Source organism: Chiloscyllium punctatum, chromosome 3 (genome assembly GCF_047496795.1).
Source record: "Chiloscyllium punctatum isolate Juve2018m chromosome 3, sChiPun1.3, whole genome shotgun sequence".
Classification (NCBI taxonomy): domain Eukaryota; kingdom Metazoa; phylum Chordata; class Chondrichthyes; order Orectolobiformes; family Hemiscylliidae; genus Chiloscyllium; species Chiloscyllium punctatum.
In genome coordinates this window covers 101,543,618-101,559,528 of record NC_092741.1, presented here as the reverse complement: position 1 = coordinate 101,559,528, position 15,911 = coordinate 101,543,618, and the positions used below count along the sequence as shown (strand labels likewise).

Below are 15,911 nucleotides of genomic sequence, written 5' to 3'. Positions count from 1 at the left end.
CCTGACTACTGTTTAGAGGCCTGTACATAACTCCCATTATGGTTTATTTTAACCTTTGCAGTTCCTCAACTCTACCCAGATTCTACAATATCTGACCCTACTTTGTTTCTTCCTATTAATTAAATTTCATTTCTTACTAATAAGGGAACCCACCCCCTCTGTGCACCTGCCTGTCTTTTTGAAAAGATATATATTTGTGAATATTTAGCTCCCAGTCCTGATCCCCTTGCAGCCATGTATCCATGATCCCTACCGCATCATACCTGCCAATTTCGATCTGCGCCATAAGCTCATTTATCTTATTTCATATACTGTATGCATTCAGATACAATGCCTTCAGTCCTATATTGATCGTCCTTCTTCTCATTGCCATTTCTTTGTCCAGTGTGCTTGAAGTTTGATTCCTAACCCTTTTGAAACACTGTCCTGTTTTGTGTTCTGAAAACTTTAATAACCTCTACTGAGTTCTTCTGTCTTTTCATTTTTTCAGATTTTTCATTGCAGTAGAATCCACCCCCCACAGATGTTAGACTGCTACTTTGTTTCCCATTGGCCATTATACTTCTTGGAGTTTTACCCTTCCCTTCCCCCCAACTTTATCATTTAAAGTTCAGGTGGAGACTGTTCCAGTGGTACAGATCTCTCCTGTTCCTATACTGATGCCAGTGCCCCATGTAAAGGAACCCTTTTTTCCTGCACCACTCTTTTAGCCACGTATTTACTTCTGTTATTCTCGTATCACTTATGCCAATTTGCATATTGCTTGAGCAGTAATCTGGAGATTGTAGTCCTTGAGGGCCTGTTCTTTAATTTAGTCCCTAATTCCTGATAATTCCTAAACAGGCTCTCTTTCTTAGTCTTGACTGTGTTGTTTTATCCCGATATAGACTACAACAACTGGATCCTCCCCTTCCTTCTCCAATATCCTTCCAGACCGGTCAGAGATGTCCCTCACCCGGCAGGCAACATACTGAACGGGACTCTGTATCCTGCATACAAAGGATGCTATCTATTCCTCTAATTATAGAACCCATGCTGCTCCTCACCCACCAAACTAGTTTTATATCTGGCTACAATGGCAATTAATTTTGAAGATTCTGTCCTCCAGTTTCAACTTGTTTCCTTCCAAGACTTGTCTGTGCTTGCAATTTCACACCTTATTATCATGTGGTAGACATATACAGCATGGAAACAGACCTTTCAGTCCAACGTGTCCATGCCAACCAGATAACCTAAATAAATCTAGTCCCTTTATCAGCATTTGGCCCCTATTCTTCTAAACCCTTCCTATTCGTATACCCACCCAGATGCCTTTTAAATATTGTAATTGTACTAGCTCCCACCAATTCCTCTGGCAGCTCATTCCATACACGCACCACCCTGTGCATGAAAATGTTGTCCTTTAGGTTCTTTTTAAATCTTTCCCCTGTCATCTTAAACCTATGCCCACTAGCTTTGGACTTCCCCACCTTGGGGAAAAGACGTATTTTTATCCTATCCATGCCCCTCATGATTTTATAAACCTTTATAAGGTCACCTCTCAATCTTTGGCGTTCCAGGGAAAACAGCCCCAGCCTGTTCAGACTCTCCCTATGGCTCAAACCTTCCACACCTGGCAGCATCCTTGTAAATCTTTCCTGAACCCTTTCAAGTTTCACAACATCCTTTTTATTGCAGGGAGACCAGAAATGCACGCAGAATTCCAATTGTGGCCCAACCAGTGTCCTATGTAGCTTCAAAATGATCTCCCAACTCCAGTGACCAATGAAGGCAAGATACCAAACACCTTCCTCACTATCCTATCTACCCGTGACTCGATTTGCAAGGAACTATAAATCTGCATTCCAAGATCTCTTTGGTCAGCAACAGTCTCCAGTTGTGTAATACTTGAATCTGCCTGTTTGGGAACAGCAACATTCCTGATGAAGAGCTTATACTCGAAACGTCGATTTTCCTGCTCCTCGGATGCTGCCTGACCAGCTATGCTTTTCCAGCATCACACTGTCTACTCTGATCTCCAACATCTGCAGTCCTTACTTTCTCCCTATTCAGTAACTGCTCCCTAATAAGATCATACATATACTATTAGCATCCCCTCCGTCCGATAATGAAGTCGGACCTATTTAAGGTGTGTCACTGTATCTGCGATATAGTAGATAGCACTCCTAATGTAACACTTGCAGTTCTGTGACCTGTTTTGTCTTGATTTTCCCTGTAGATGAATACAGTGTATCAATTTTGGAATCTATTTTTGTAATGTTCTAGTGTGAAAATCTGGTTAAATCTTCGGAGGCCAGTTCTCCTGCTCATGAAGAGTTTGAGCAGATGCTGCTGATTTCCCACTATTATGCTACTCGTGCAGGGTCACTGGGAGTCAACCAGCTGGTAAGATTGTGTTACTGTATGATAACCTTAATATAGTGTTTATCAAAATTCATATATTACTACATCCTGACACATTAAAAGGTCACTTTTCTTTAGTTCAGGATATGCTGCTTTGTTGTTAAACAATTTGACTTGTAACACCCCAACCTTTCCATATGAAGCATCATCTTTATACTAAAATACAGATTATTTTTATAGCTGTAAAACCAAATTAGCAATTGTCTGCAGTGTCTATTATGGAATTGTAATATATAAATTAACAAAAAGAAATCCAATAATCTATTCAGTGGTTTAATTTTTGCTTTTCATAATGTCAGTTTAACACTTTCTATGCTCTTGATTGACTCTGAAATGGAAAATTTCAGAACTGAAAGAACTGTGGATGCTGGAAATCTGAAATAAAAACAGACGTTGCTGGCAAATCTCAGCAAGTCTAGCAAGATCTGTGAAGAGAAATCAGAGTTAAGATTTGTCCAGTGACCCTTCCTCAGAATCTTCAGTTCCAGTAATTTCTGTTCTTGTGGAAATTTTCAGTGTGTTCAATGATAAAATAAATTGAAGAATTGTTTTGTTTGCAGGTAGTCTGATTATTATGTTTGTTTAGAGTAATTGGATTTTTTAGAATCTATTTAATCTATTGCATGTCTAAACATTTTCAATGATTCCTGATTTCAGGACATGGTTGCGGCAAAATTATCTATCTCCTTGCTGAGGCATACAGACATCATCCCTGCTGACAAAGCATTTTATGAGGCTGGCATGGCAGCTAAGGTATGTATTCTGTTTTTACCTATGACTACTTCTATTGCAGATGCACTATGTTGGAGGTTGCTGCAAATCAGTAGTTCTCATAATAAACTTGAAAAATGAAAGTAATAAATACTGGATGCATAAAACTTCTTAACTGGGTACTCTAAAAAAAATTTATACTGTGAACTGAAACTGCACTAAAACACTTTTTTCTGAAAATTCAGTTATTTTTTCCAGTAAAGGAGAGAACAGTATATTGCTATTAAATTGGAAGTCACACGAGGTGCCAGTGTTAGACTGGGATGGACAAAGTCAGAAGTCTCACAATACCAGGTTATAGTCTGACAGGTTTATTTGGAATCACAAACTTTCAGAACACTTCATCTGGTGAAGGAGTACTGCTTCAAAAGCTTGTGATTCCAAATAAACTTATTGGACTATAACCTGGTATTGTGTGACTTCTGACTTTATCCACCCCAGTCCAATACCGGCACTTCCACGTCATGGCTATTAACTTTCTGCTAGATACTGACTCAATTTAAATAAAGGCCCAAATCTTCTGGGCTCTGGACCTTAAGTTACAGGACATATTCCATGAGGAATTTATTGGGACCATATGGAAGTCTGGATGCACTGACTACGCACGAATTGTGCTGGATGTTTAACTCTTCATCAGGAACTCTCCAAAAGGTTTTTAGCTTTTTTAGCTAGAGTCAGAGATTTTGGAGAGATCCTACTCACTTACCTGGATAATTATCCAGGAAATATTATAGTTCCTGGGTAATGACACATGGGAATTTCAACTACAAACACCCTTGCCACCCAAACTCCCCAATGTCCAATCTGGCAGCCTCTGAAGGAAGAACTGTAGCAGGTCACAAAACTGGTTGGAGATATTAAGGTATCCTTTCAAATTTTTTACTTGAAGTTTTTATGTCCCTACAATTTTGTTTACCAACTACACTTCAGTGAACTAAAAGGTCATTTTATTTCCATAATAAAACAGGCAATTGGTTGGGAGAACATGGCTTTTATATTCCTGAATCGTTTCCTAGATCTTTGTGATGTAAGTCCTCTAATTTTCTAATTTCAGTCTGTTGTTAATGTCATTTTGAAAATTTTTCTCTGCAATTCAATATAAGTGTAAATGTGATGGGCAAAAGGGAAATGGGTGCATTTAAATTGTGATTGCCTTTCCCCTCTTAAACTGAGACACCAAGATATTGTTTGATTTCCCTCTTCTTTTTTACTCCTATTCTTTGGCAGACCAAATGATGTTCCCTAAATCCTGGCTTTCAGATTCCAGTTTTTGAATGAATCCACAGCAAACTTTTTAAGATAAAACCAAAGATAATGTTTTGTTTTAAAAATGCATTAAATCTCTGCGGAATTCCATCCACATGCACAGCACTCTGGGATCATCTTAAAATCAGAGAGTTTTTTCAGGTAGCTGCTTGCTGGGACAGAAGGGTGGACTGGACCAATGATATTGCTGAAAATGTGTTGCTGGAAAAGCGCAGCAGGTCAGGCAGCATCCAAGGAGCAGGGGAATCGACGTTTTGGGCATGAGCCCTTCTTCAGGAATGAGGAAAGTGTGTTCAGCAGGCTAAGATAAAAGGTAGGGAGGAGGGACTTGGGGGAGGGGCGTTGGAGGGGCGGTGGAAGGAGGTAAAGGTGAGGGTGATCGGCCGGAATGGGGGTGGGGGCGGAGAGGTCAGGAAGAAGATTGCAGGTTAGGAAGGCGGTGCTGAGTTCGAGGGATTTGACTGAGACAAGGTGGGGGGAGGGGAAATGAGGAAACTGGAGAAATCTGAGTTCATCCCTTGTGGTTGGAGGGTTCCTAGGCGGAAGATGAGGCGCTCTTCCTCCAACCAACGTGTTGCTATGGTCTGGCGATGGAGGAGTCCAAGGACCTGCGTGTCCTTGGTGGAGTGGGAGGGGGAGTCGAAGTGTTGAGCCACGGGGTGGTCCGGGTGTCCCAGAGGTGTTCTCTGAAACGTTCCGCAAGTAGGCGGCCTGTCTCCCCAATATAGAGGAGGCCACATCGGGTGCAGCGGATGCAATAAATGATGTGTGTGGAGGTGCAGGTGAATTTGTGGCAGATATGGAAGGATCCCCTGGGGCCTTGGAGGGAAGTAAGGGGGGGGGAGGTGTGGGTGCAAGTTTTGCATTTCTTGCAGTTGCAGGGGAAGGTGGCGGGAATGGAGGTTGGGTTGGTGGGGGGTGTGGACCTGACGAGGGAGTCACAGAGGGAGTGGTCTTTTCGGAATGCTGATAGGGGAGGGGAGGGAAATATATCCCTGGTGGTGGGGTCCGTTTGGAGGTGTTGGACTCAGGCTCATGCCCGAAACGTCGATTCTCCTGCTCCTTGGATGCTGCCTGACCTGCACTTTTCCAGCAACACATTTTCAGCTCTGATCTCCAGCATCTGCAGTCCTCACTTTCTCCTGGACCAATGATATTGCCAGGAAGAGACAGTGAAAAATTGGCCTACATGAAACTTTTTTTAGATTAGATTAGATTAGATTACTTACAGTGTGGGAACAGGCCCTTTGGCCCAACAAGTCCACACCGCCCCGCCGAAGCGCAACCCACCCATACCCCTACATCTACCCCTACCTAACACTACGGGCAATTTAGCATGGCCAATTCACCTGACCTGCACATCTTTGGACTGTGGGAGGAAACCGGAGCACCCGGAGGAAACCCACGCAGACACGGGGAGAACATGCAAACTCCACACAGTCAGTCGCCTGTGGCGGGAAATGAACCCGGGTCTCTGGCGCTGTGAGGCAGCAGTGCTAACCACTGTGCCACCGTGCCGCCCACAAAGTGTGCGGTGGCAGCTAGCTTTCCGATCTGCAGGGTCAATCAGAGGGCCTTAGCTCTGCAGTCTATTTCATGACGCTGTAGTCATTGGAACCAGGTTGACCTCAGTGACTAAAAGGTAATTAATTGGAATCATTAACCTGGGACAATCAGGAAAGCCTTTCGCTGAATATTATAAACCAGGAGACCACATGAGTGATGGAGACGGGTCTTTGGAGAACAGGAGCTGCCGTCTACCCACCCATTCATTCTCCCTCCCTCCCTCCCTCCCTCCCCACCTCCCTCCCTCCCTCCCCCCCCCTCTCTCTCTCTCTCTCTCTCTCTTTCTCTCACACGCACACACGACACACACACACACACACACACACACACACACACACACACACACACACACACACGACACATGACACACGACACACACATACACACTCTCACACACACTCTCCCTCTCTCACACACACACACACACACACACACACACACACACACACACACACACACACACACTCTCACACACACATCTAGGCCACCTGCTCCTCACCCCTTTCCCCCCACCCCTCACACATACACATGTTCTTAACCAGCCACATGGAATTCAGCAACCTCAAATCCCCCTTTTCGGCCTCAAGGTACTGAACAAGTACTTGGTGGACTGGAGCTACATTGAGAGGTGTGTTCCATCACAAGCTGACATAGGTGTGTTTGAAGCTCTTGATCCTCCACCATCAGCTGACTTCTATTATGCACTCCGTTGGTACATTATATCCTATCTTAGGAAAGCACCAAGGCTTGCCTTCTAGGTGTTAAGCAACCCTTCTGTAAATATGGTCCACAAAATGTAGCAGATACCACGTCAGCAAAAGCTGTGGATGATTTCAACGACAATGACATTGATCTTTTTGGTTCCAATGAAGAGGGAAGTGAAGAGGCTAAAAGGCTCAATAAAGAATGTCTAGCTCAATATGAAGCTAAGAAGTCCAAAACATTATCGCTAAATCATCTATTTTGTTGGATGTAAAGCCATGGGATAATGAAACTGACATGGTCAAATTGGAAGAGTGTATACATTCAGTGATATTGGATGGCTTGCTTTGGTGTGCCTCCAAACTGGTTCCTGTGGGCTATGGCATCAAAAAGCTACAGATTCAATATGTAGTTAAAGATGAAAATGTGGGAACAGATATGCTAAAAGAAGCTATTGTTGCATTTGAAGATTATGTACAATCTGCTGATGTTGCAGACTTCAACAAAGTGTAGAATGACAACAAACGAACACAACGGGGCGGCACAGCGGCTCAGTCATTAGCACTGCTACCTCACAGCACCAGGGACCCAGGTCCGATTCCAACCTTGGGCGACTGCCTGTGTGGAGTTTCCACATTCTCCCTGTGTCTGCGTGGGTTTCCTCCGGGTGCTTGGTTTTCTCCCAGTCCAAAGATGTGCAGGTCAGGTGAATTGGCCATGGTAAATTGCATAGTGTTAGGTGCATTAGGAAAAGGGTCTGGGTGGGTTACTGTTCAGAGGTTGGTGTGGACGTGTTGGGCCAAAGGGCCTGTTTCCACACTGTAGGTAATCTAATCTAATAAAAATTGACATGTCCAGGAATAAAAATATAACCAGGAGATTAGAATTTCCTCAGTTCAGGTGCTTGCAAACCAAGCCAGTGTACTATGCACAAGTAAATAAAGGGTGACTTGGTGACAGCACACCAGCCTCTGTGCACTTATTTCAGTCTCTGAGATAGAGACCACTGCTGAAACAACAACTGTACAGTAGAGTGTCCCTTGTTTTTTGCTGGGACCAAGCAGCCAAGCCATCAACACATTAGGACCACAGGAGTGGCTGATGGACAATTCTTGGGCTATAGACCTCTATATCCAGTACTGCTTCCAAAGATGTTTCCAAAAAACTAACACCTCACTGAAAAATGGTCCCTAATGAAACGTCAGTTGTTTAAATTGTTTAAATTTATTGTCCTCCACCAGTTGAGGACAGCCAAGCTGCTGCTATTCCTGCTACTGGGCACTTCCCATGATATCTGTGCGCATCAAGGAATTGACTCATTGTGGTTCCCATCATTTTACCAAATTAGATGAGATAGACAGCTGAGCAGCAATGAAATTGAAAGAAATACAAGAAAGTACCTCTTTGCCTGCTAAGGAGTGCTTGATACCGTCATTTGCATGAGAAGGGGAGAGGCTATTTGCAGACTGACTCAGCTACCAGACAGGGAATGTGCCAATTTAGAATGCTGAAATGGGGAGGAAGATGGCGTTTATTGTTGGCGTCGTGGTAAGTGGTAGTTGAAAGGCTGGAGGTTGATCAGTTGAATGTGGAAGCTGTTGAGCTAAAATGTAAGGGCAATCCTGTTTAGATTCTGCGGTGGAGGAGAAAGGTGAGAGCCAACATATAGAAAATTCACCATCACCATAACCATCCTCAAAACAATCCACCCTAGGCCTTTTTTTGTTTGCAAGCAAAACCCTAATTTCTAACCACCCTTTTTTCCCTAAGTCCTCAAACATGTTGTCACATACCAAATTTCAGCCCATTTTCATTTAATGTTTCGATCCCTTCAGTCAGGTTTTTGCTGCATCACAGTACGGAAGTGACTTTTACTAAGATACAAATGACATTCTTTGTGACTGTGAGATACTAACTGTACTCATCTTTCTTGATTTTATCTGCAACCTTTGACTCCTTCTGTCACATCATTGGGTGGCATGGTGGCACTGCTGTCTCCCAGCGCTAGAGACCTGGGTTCAATTCCCGCCTTGGGCAACTGTCTGTGTAGAGTTTGCACATTCTCCCTGTGTCTGCGTGGGTTTCCTCTGGGTGCTCCGGTTTCCTCCCACAGTCCAAAGATGTGCAGGTTAGGTGAATTGGCCATGCTAAATTGCCCATAGTGTTAGGTGAAGGGGTAAATGTAGGGGAATGGGTCTGGGTGGGTTACTCTTTGGAGGGTCGGTGTGGACTTGTAGGGCTGAAGGGCCTGTTTCCACACTGAGTAATCTAAAATTCTAAAGTCCTCCACCCAGTCCTTGTCTGTCATCTGAATGGGTGGAATTTCAAAATTTCTTGCTCCCAGTCATATATATCACATTGTAGCCTGAGAATCACATGAAATGGGCTCTCTTCCTATTCTGTTCATGTTCCCTGAAAGATCTATAGCAACTATGTTTGGCCCTGTCCTATTGCTCATCTACATGCAGTCCCTTGGCAATGTCATGTAAAAACGGTGCGTTTCTAAATATATGGCCACAAAATCCAAATCTATGTCATCATCACTTCTTTCACCTTCTGTTCTTTCTCCAAGTTGTCAGATTGCTTGCCTGACATCCAATATTGGATATGCAAAACATTTCGTCAACTAAATATCAGGTAGAATGAAGGCATTGTTTTGTGACCCACCATAAACTCCATCCCACAACTACAGATTCCATCCCTGTTTCTGGGAATTGGTTGAGGCTAAACCAGACTGTTGTTGATTTTGGTGCATATTTAACTTTGGGATATGTCTGAGCCTTTGAAGAACAGTGTGTTTTCACCACCAACCCTATTTCTATCAGGTTACTTGTTTCCACATCAGCTCAACTCATCTGCAGGTGAAACTCATATTTATGTCCTTCATTAGCTTTAAACCAGACTATTCCAACAGATATTGGGCACCCTCAAATTCTACATTGAATAAACTTGAAGTCAAGATGGCACAGTGGTTCAATGGTTAGCACAGCTGCCTCAAAGCGCCAGGGATACGGTTCGTCTCCAGCCTCCGGTGACTGTCTATGTGGAGTTTGCACACGCTCCCTGTGTCTGTGTGGATTTCCTCCCGGGTGCTCCAGTTTCCTCCCACAGTCTAAGGTGTGCAGGTTAGGTGAATTGGCCATGCTAAATTGCCAGGGATGTGTAGGCTAGGTGCATTAGTTTGGGGAAATTTAGAATAATGGAATAGGGGAATGGGTCTGGCTAGGATGCTGTTTGGAGGGTTGGTGTAGACTTGCTGAGCCAAATGGCCTATTTCCATACTGTGGTTATTCTATGATTCAACCAAAACCCTGCTGCCCATTTCATAAGCTGTGGCAGGCCATGTTCACTGATCATCCTTGTGCTTCTAGACCTAGATTGTCTCCCAATTAAGAAAGCCTTGAATTTAACATTCGTCTTTGTTTTCAAATTCTTGCATGATCTTTCTCTTCCTGTCTTTAACCTTCTTCAACCCTATAGCCTTTAGAGAAATTTGTTCTCCTCCAATTTTGGTTTTTCTTGCATTGCTAACCACTACACCTTCAGTTGCCAAGCTCCTAAACTTTGCTTCAAATTTCCTAAGCATTGCTATCTTTCAAATCTCTCTTTGACCTTCAAAATGCTTCTCAAAGCTTCTGTCTTTGACCGAACTTTTGATCATCCATCTTAATATCTCCTTATGTAGCTTGCTGTTAAATTTTGTTTGATAATGCTCCTGTGAAGCACATTGGATGGTTCTGTGATGTTAAAAGTGCTTTATAAATGTAAATTGATGTTGTTGTTACCTTTGTTCTTTCCTTGAAGTTAAAACACTAAATACAATAAGCCCTGCAAATAAAATAGTCTTCAAAGTAGTGACTGAGGATTAACATAATGTTCTTGTGCTTCTTATGTTTGCAGGCAATTGAGGAGGGCAATCTTGATGCACTTGATCATTCTGATTTTCAAGATACAGATATTCCATTTGAAATCCCTGTCCCTGTCAAACAACATATTTCGGTAAGTTCAAAAGATAATGCCCTTGGTCGGTGTAATTTTTGATATGTCTATTGGCAAGAGTATCATGATTTAAAATTTGTACATTAGATCTGAATTCTGTATTGAAATTTCTTCATGAAATGTTCCTTTCCTAGTGCAGCTTTACTTTGTTTTTGAATAACAGCAGCTCTGTTTTTAAAAATGCTTAAATTGAACAGTATTTGAATTGGATGACATGACTTTGGATAGATTTGGGAATAAAGTGTCTTTAGAGCTCAAACCCTTCATTGAAGGGAATCTTTCTGCCCTTTGTTGGGCAAATGAAATTATTTAGCATTCATTTATAATTGTGGATGTTGCTATGATCTCTGTAACTCTTAGCAATATACAGCTATGTCATTAACACACATTTGTATTTAATTGTAACCTAATAAAATGTGGTAAAAACAATGACTGCAGATGCTGGAAACCAGATTCTGGATTAGTGTTGCTGAAAGAGCACAGCGGTTCAGGCAGCATTCAAGGAGCAGCGAAATCGACGTTTCGGGCAAAAGTCCTTCATCAGGAATAAAAAGTGCCTAATAAAATGTGCCAAGATGCCAGGTTTATAGAGGGTGGAATGCAGTCAAGTGCAGAGTTAATGAAGATATGTATGAGGATGTCGACAACAAATAAACTGAGACAGAACTAACTTAGTGGTGCTAAAGAGGCAGAAACAAAGATCCTTTGTGATGGTGTGGTTATGTGCTCAGATGCTCATTTCAGAACCAAATTTAGGGAACTATAGATCAGTGAGCCTGACATCAGTTGTGGGCAAGTTGTTGGAGGGAATCCTGAGGGACAAGATTACATATGTTTACATATATATATATATATATAAAAGCAAGACTGATTAGGGATAGTCAACATGGCTTTGAGATTGGGAAATCATGTCTCACTAACTGAGTTTTTTTAAGAAGTAACACAGAGGATTGATGAAGGCAGAGCGGTAGATGTGATCTGTATGGACTTCAGGAAGGCATTCAGCAAGGTAGACTGGTAAGCAAGGTTAGATCACATGGAACACAGAGAACTAGCCATTTGGGTACAGAACTGGCTTGAAGGCAGAAGACAGAGGGTGGTGGTGGAGGTTGCTTGTCAGACTGGAGACCTGCGACCGGTGGTGTGCCACAAGGATCGGTGCTGGATCAACTGCTTTTCACCATTTATATATATAATTTGGATGTGAACATTAGTAAGTTGGCGGGGGAGGGAGGTGGTATTGGATGGGGGCGTGTGTTGGACGGGGTTGAGGGAGGGGGGCAGTGTTGCACGGGGTTGGAGGTGGGGCGGTGTTAGATGAGGGCGGGGGCTCGCACGCTGTAAGCTGCAGTAGTCTCCTGAACGGGAGCAGACTTTAAAAACTCTGAGCACCAGAGGAAAGGCATTTAATCAATTAACCGAATAATCAATTATCCAAACGAAATAGTGCCCACCCATCTCGTTCAGATAATCGAGGTTCCCCTGTAGCTGCAACTTCAGTTGCACATGACCAAGCAAATTTTGTTTTTCAATTAACTGATGTTAGATTAGATTACTTACATTGTGAAGCAGGCCCTTTGGCCCAACAAGTCCACACCGATCCTCCAAAGAGGAGCCCACCCAGACCCATTCCCCTACACAGAATGCTATGGACAATTTAGCATGGCCAATTTACCTAACCTGCACATCTTTGGACTGTGGGAGGAAACCGGAGCACCCGGAGGAAACCCATGCTGATACGGGGAGAATGTGCAAACTCCACACAAACAGTTGCCCGAGGTGGGAATTGAACCCAGGTCTCTGGTGCTGTGAGGCATCGGTGCTAACTGATGCCTCACAGCACCGTGCCGCCCTGATGTTCTGAGCCAACTGCAGCTGATCAGAAATGAATGCTGAGGTTTTCTGAACTTATTTTCAGGAAAATGTAAATGATTAATTTCACAGTTCCTTGCATTAAAAAAGTATTTGAATTCTCTTTTTTTTTAACACAGGATGATAAACGTGAGGAAATTAGGGACTGGGTTCTCACTGTGTCAATGGACCAACGAGTTGAGCAGGTCCTACCGACAGATGAAAGAGATACTTATGAAGCCTCTTTGTTGGCTGTAAATACTGGGATCCACTCTCTTCCTTGTCTAATAACAGGTATTTGTTACTATATGCTAAGAATAGCTAGTAACTAAGAATAGTTAGTTGCATGTCTCATTAATGTCAAGGATGATAATGAAGAGAAGTGGAGCAATAAGTTACTCTTCTATAGCCATTGATCAATCCTTGGCTGTTTCTAACCTAGGTTGAAAACTTGGTCAAAGTCTATTCTGTCTCAATAATGTCAATTTTGCCTTCACTCGTATGAACTAGTGAATTTTGACATTCTTATTTATGTAATTTGCTAATGTTTTCAGGTTTATACCATAAAATGTATAACAGCTTGGGTAAGATGCTGCACACCTGCCAGTGCCAATAGTCAGTACACAAGCAAGACTAGTTGAGACTAAATTGTTTCAGCAAAGTGGATCATGGTGCAGGATTGACCCATACCCAGTGATTGTGAAGCAGGCAGCTTGCCGGTTTCATGCTGCATACTGCTAATTGACATTATTTAGCAGCATGCAGTGAATGCTAATAATGGTATAATGCCATAGTGCAGCACTTCATAGTCAATGTATCAGCTTCCATTGTAACAAAAATAGGAGCCACCCAATACTGCAATGCTGACTCAGACTTCTGTACTACATGGCTAGCTTACTGCTCTGCAAACTCACTGTTATTGAAAGCTCAGCTTCAGTGTCCAAAGATTTTTGGAGAGTGACACAGCAGACCAGCAATCTGTTTTTCAGACATGTTGAGGTGCCAGAAAGAAGTTAAAGTGTATCCCTGAAACTTAACCTGTGGTCATTCTCAGGATGATAGCATTTAAGTTCCCAGCCCTGCCACTCTGCAGAACCCCGAATGTTACACTCAGCTTTCTTTCTCTCTTTGTCCCTCTCTCTCTCTACACTGAAATTCAGCAGCTGTCCATGAGCTTTGTTGCAGCCATGGGATGTGGCAAATGTAGTACAAGAGAACTAGGACACAAAAAGACGCATAGAAAATAAGCATGCTGGGCCTCTTGCTGAGTTATTTGTATCTTCGATAGTCACAGGTGAGGTGCCGAAAGACTAGAGGTTGGCTAACGTGGTGCCACTGTTTAAGAAGGGTGGTAAGGACAAGCCAGGGAACTATAGGCTAGTGAGCCTGACGTCAGTGGTGGGCAAGTTGTTGGAGGGAATCCTGAGGGACAGAATATATATGTATTTGGAAAGGCAAGGACTAATTAGGGATAGTCAACATGGCTTTGTGCGTGGGAAATCATGTCTCACAAACTTGATTGAGTTTTTTGAAGAAGTAACAAAGAGGATTGATGATGGCAGAGCACATATGTATGTGATCTATATGGACTTCAATAAGTCATTTGACAAGGTTCCCCATGGGAGATTGGTTAGCAAGATTAGATCTCACGGAATACAGGGAGAACTAGCCATTTGGATACAGAAATGGTTCAAAGGTAGAAGACAGAGGGTGGTGGTGGAGAGTTGTTTTTCAGACTGGAGGCCTGTGACCAGTGGAGCGCCGCAAGGATCGGTGCTGGGCCCTCTACTTTTTGTCATTTACATAAATGATTTGGATGCGAGCATAAGTTAGTAAGTTTGCAGATGACACCAAAATTGGAGGTGTAGTGAACAGCGATTACAGCAGGATTTTGACCAGATGGGCCAATGGGCTAAGAAAGTGCAGGTCGAGTTTAATTCAGATAAATGCAAGGTGCTGCATTTTGGGAAAGCAAATGTTAGAAGGACTTATACACCTTAATAGTAAGGTCCTAGGGCGTGTTGCTGAACAAAAACCTTGGAGTGCAGGTTCATAGCTCCTTGAAAGTGGAATCGCAGGGAGAAAGGATAGTGAAGAAGGCATTTGGTATGCTTTCTTTTATTGGTCAGAGTATTGAGTACAGGAGTTGAGAGGTCATGTTGCAGCTGTGGAGGACATTGGTAAGGTTGGAATAATGCGTGCAATTCTGGTCTCCTTCCTATCGGAAAGATGTTGTGAAACTTGTAAGGGTTCAGAAAAGATTTACAAGGATATTGCCAGGGTTGAAGGATTTGAGCTATAGGGAGAGGCTGAACAGGCTGGGGCTGTTTTCCCTGGAACGTCAGAGGTTGAGGGGTGACCTTATAGAGGTTTACAAAATCATGAGGGGCATCGAAAGGAAAAATAGACAAAGTCTTTTCCCTGGGGTCGGGGAGTCCAGAACTAGAGGGCATAGGTTTAGGGTGAGAGGGGAAAGAAATAAAAAAGACCTAAGGGGCAGCTTTTTCACACAGAGCGTGACACGTGCATGGAATGAGCTGCCAGAGGAAGTGGTGGAGGCTGGTACAATTGCAACATTTAAGAGGCACTTGGATAGGTATATGAATAGGAAGGGTTTGGAGGGATATGGGCCGGGTGCTGGCAGGTGAGGCTAGATTGGGTTGGGATATCTGGTTGGCATAGACTGGTTGGACCGAAGGGTCTGTTTCCATGCTGTATGTCTCTATGACTCTGTGACTCTATTTAGGAAGTGTGCAGGAGTGATTAGTTGATATTTTGCATTTAACAGCATAGTGTGATTTATAACTTTGGTTGGAATTTGCCTGAGCAGACATTACTAACAGAAGGAATGTAAAATTTGGGACTGTCGATCATGGCAGTTGGAGGTTGCTTTAGCACAGTTATAGCTGCATGATTTATTCATGGACGACTGCCAAAAAGGAACTGTCTGTGTTCCTTTCTCCTTCCTATCCTTCCTCATCCCTCTCCCCAGCTGCTTATCATATCACTGTTACAGATGACATCTCTATTTAGCAAATGTGTGCAATATAGGGCAGACTGCCTCAACTCTCGGCACATGCACTAAGTTCTGCAGGCTTCCAAGATATTGAATGGTTGTACCAGCATGCATTGGTGATGGAAGCATTTGTGGTAATCTTTCAGGAATCACTAAAGACTGAGGGGTTCCCAGAGGACTGGAAATTGGCTAATTTAATACCCCTGTTTCAGAAGGAGGGAAGCAGAAGACAGGAAACAGTAGACCAGTTAGCCCTGACCTCGTTTGTTGGTTAGATTTTAGAGTAATTGGAACTGAATGGTAGAATAGTGCAGAATCAGCACAAATTCATCGGGGG

At 43.1% G+C, this 15,911-nt stretch overlaps 1 protein-coding gene and 1 pseudogene across 3 annotated transcripts in view; both read left to right on the top strand.

Annotated features, from left to right (window-relative positions):
- ift172 (intraflagellar transport 172) overlaps window positions 1-15,911 on the top strand; it is a 271,291-nt gene that overhangs the window by 239,582 nt on the left and 15,798 nt on the right. For all 3 annotated transcript variants that reach the window (XM_072557593.1, XM_072557602.1, XM_072557583.1), the window contains 5 exons: window positions 2,266-2,385; window positions 3,061-3,156; window positions 4,142-4,201; window positions 10,609-10,707; window positions 12,699-12,852. In XM_072557593.1, coding sequence (XP_072413694.1) covers window positions 2,266-2,385; window positions 3,061-3,156; window positions 4,142-4,201; window positions 10,609-10,707; window positions 12,699-12,852 — 529 coding nt within the window. The remainder of the gene's footprint in view (window positions 1-2,265; window positions 2,386-3,060; window positions 3,157-4,141; window positions 4,202-10,608; window positions 10,708-12,698; window positions 12,853-15,911) is intronic.
- On the top strand, window positions 6,553-7,221 carry LOC140455033 (elongation factor 1-beta pseudogene; annotated as a pseudogene).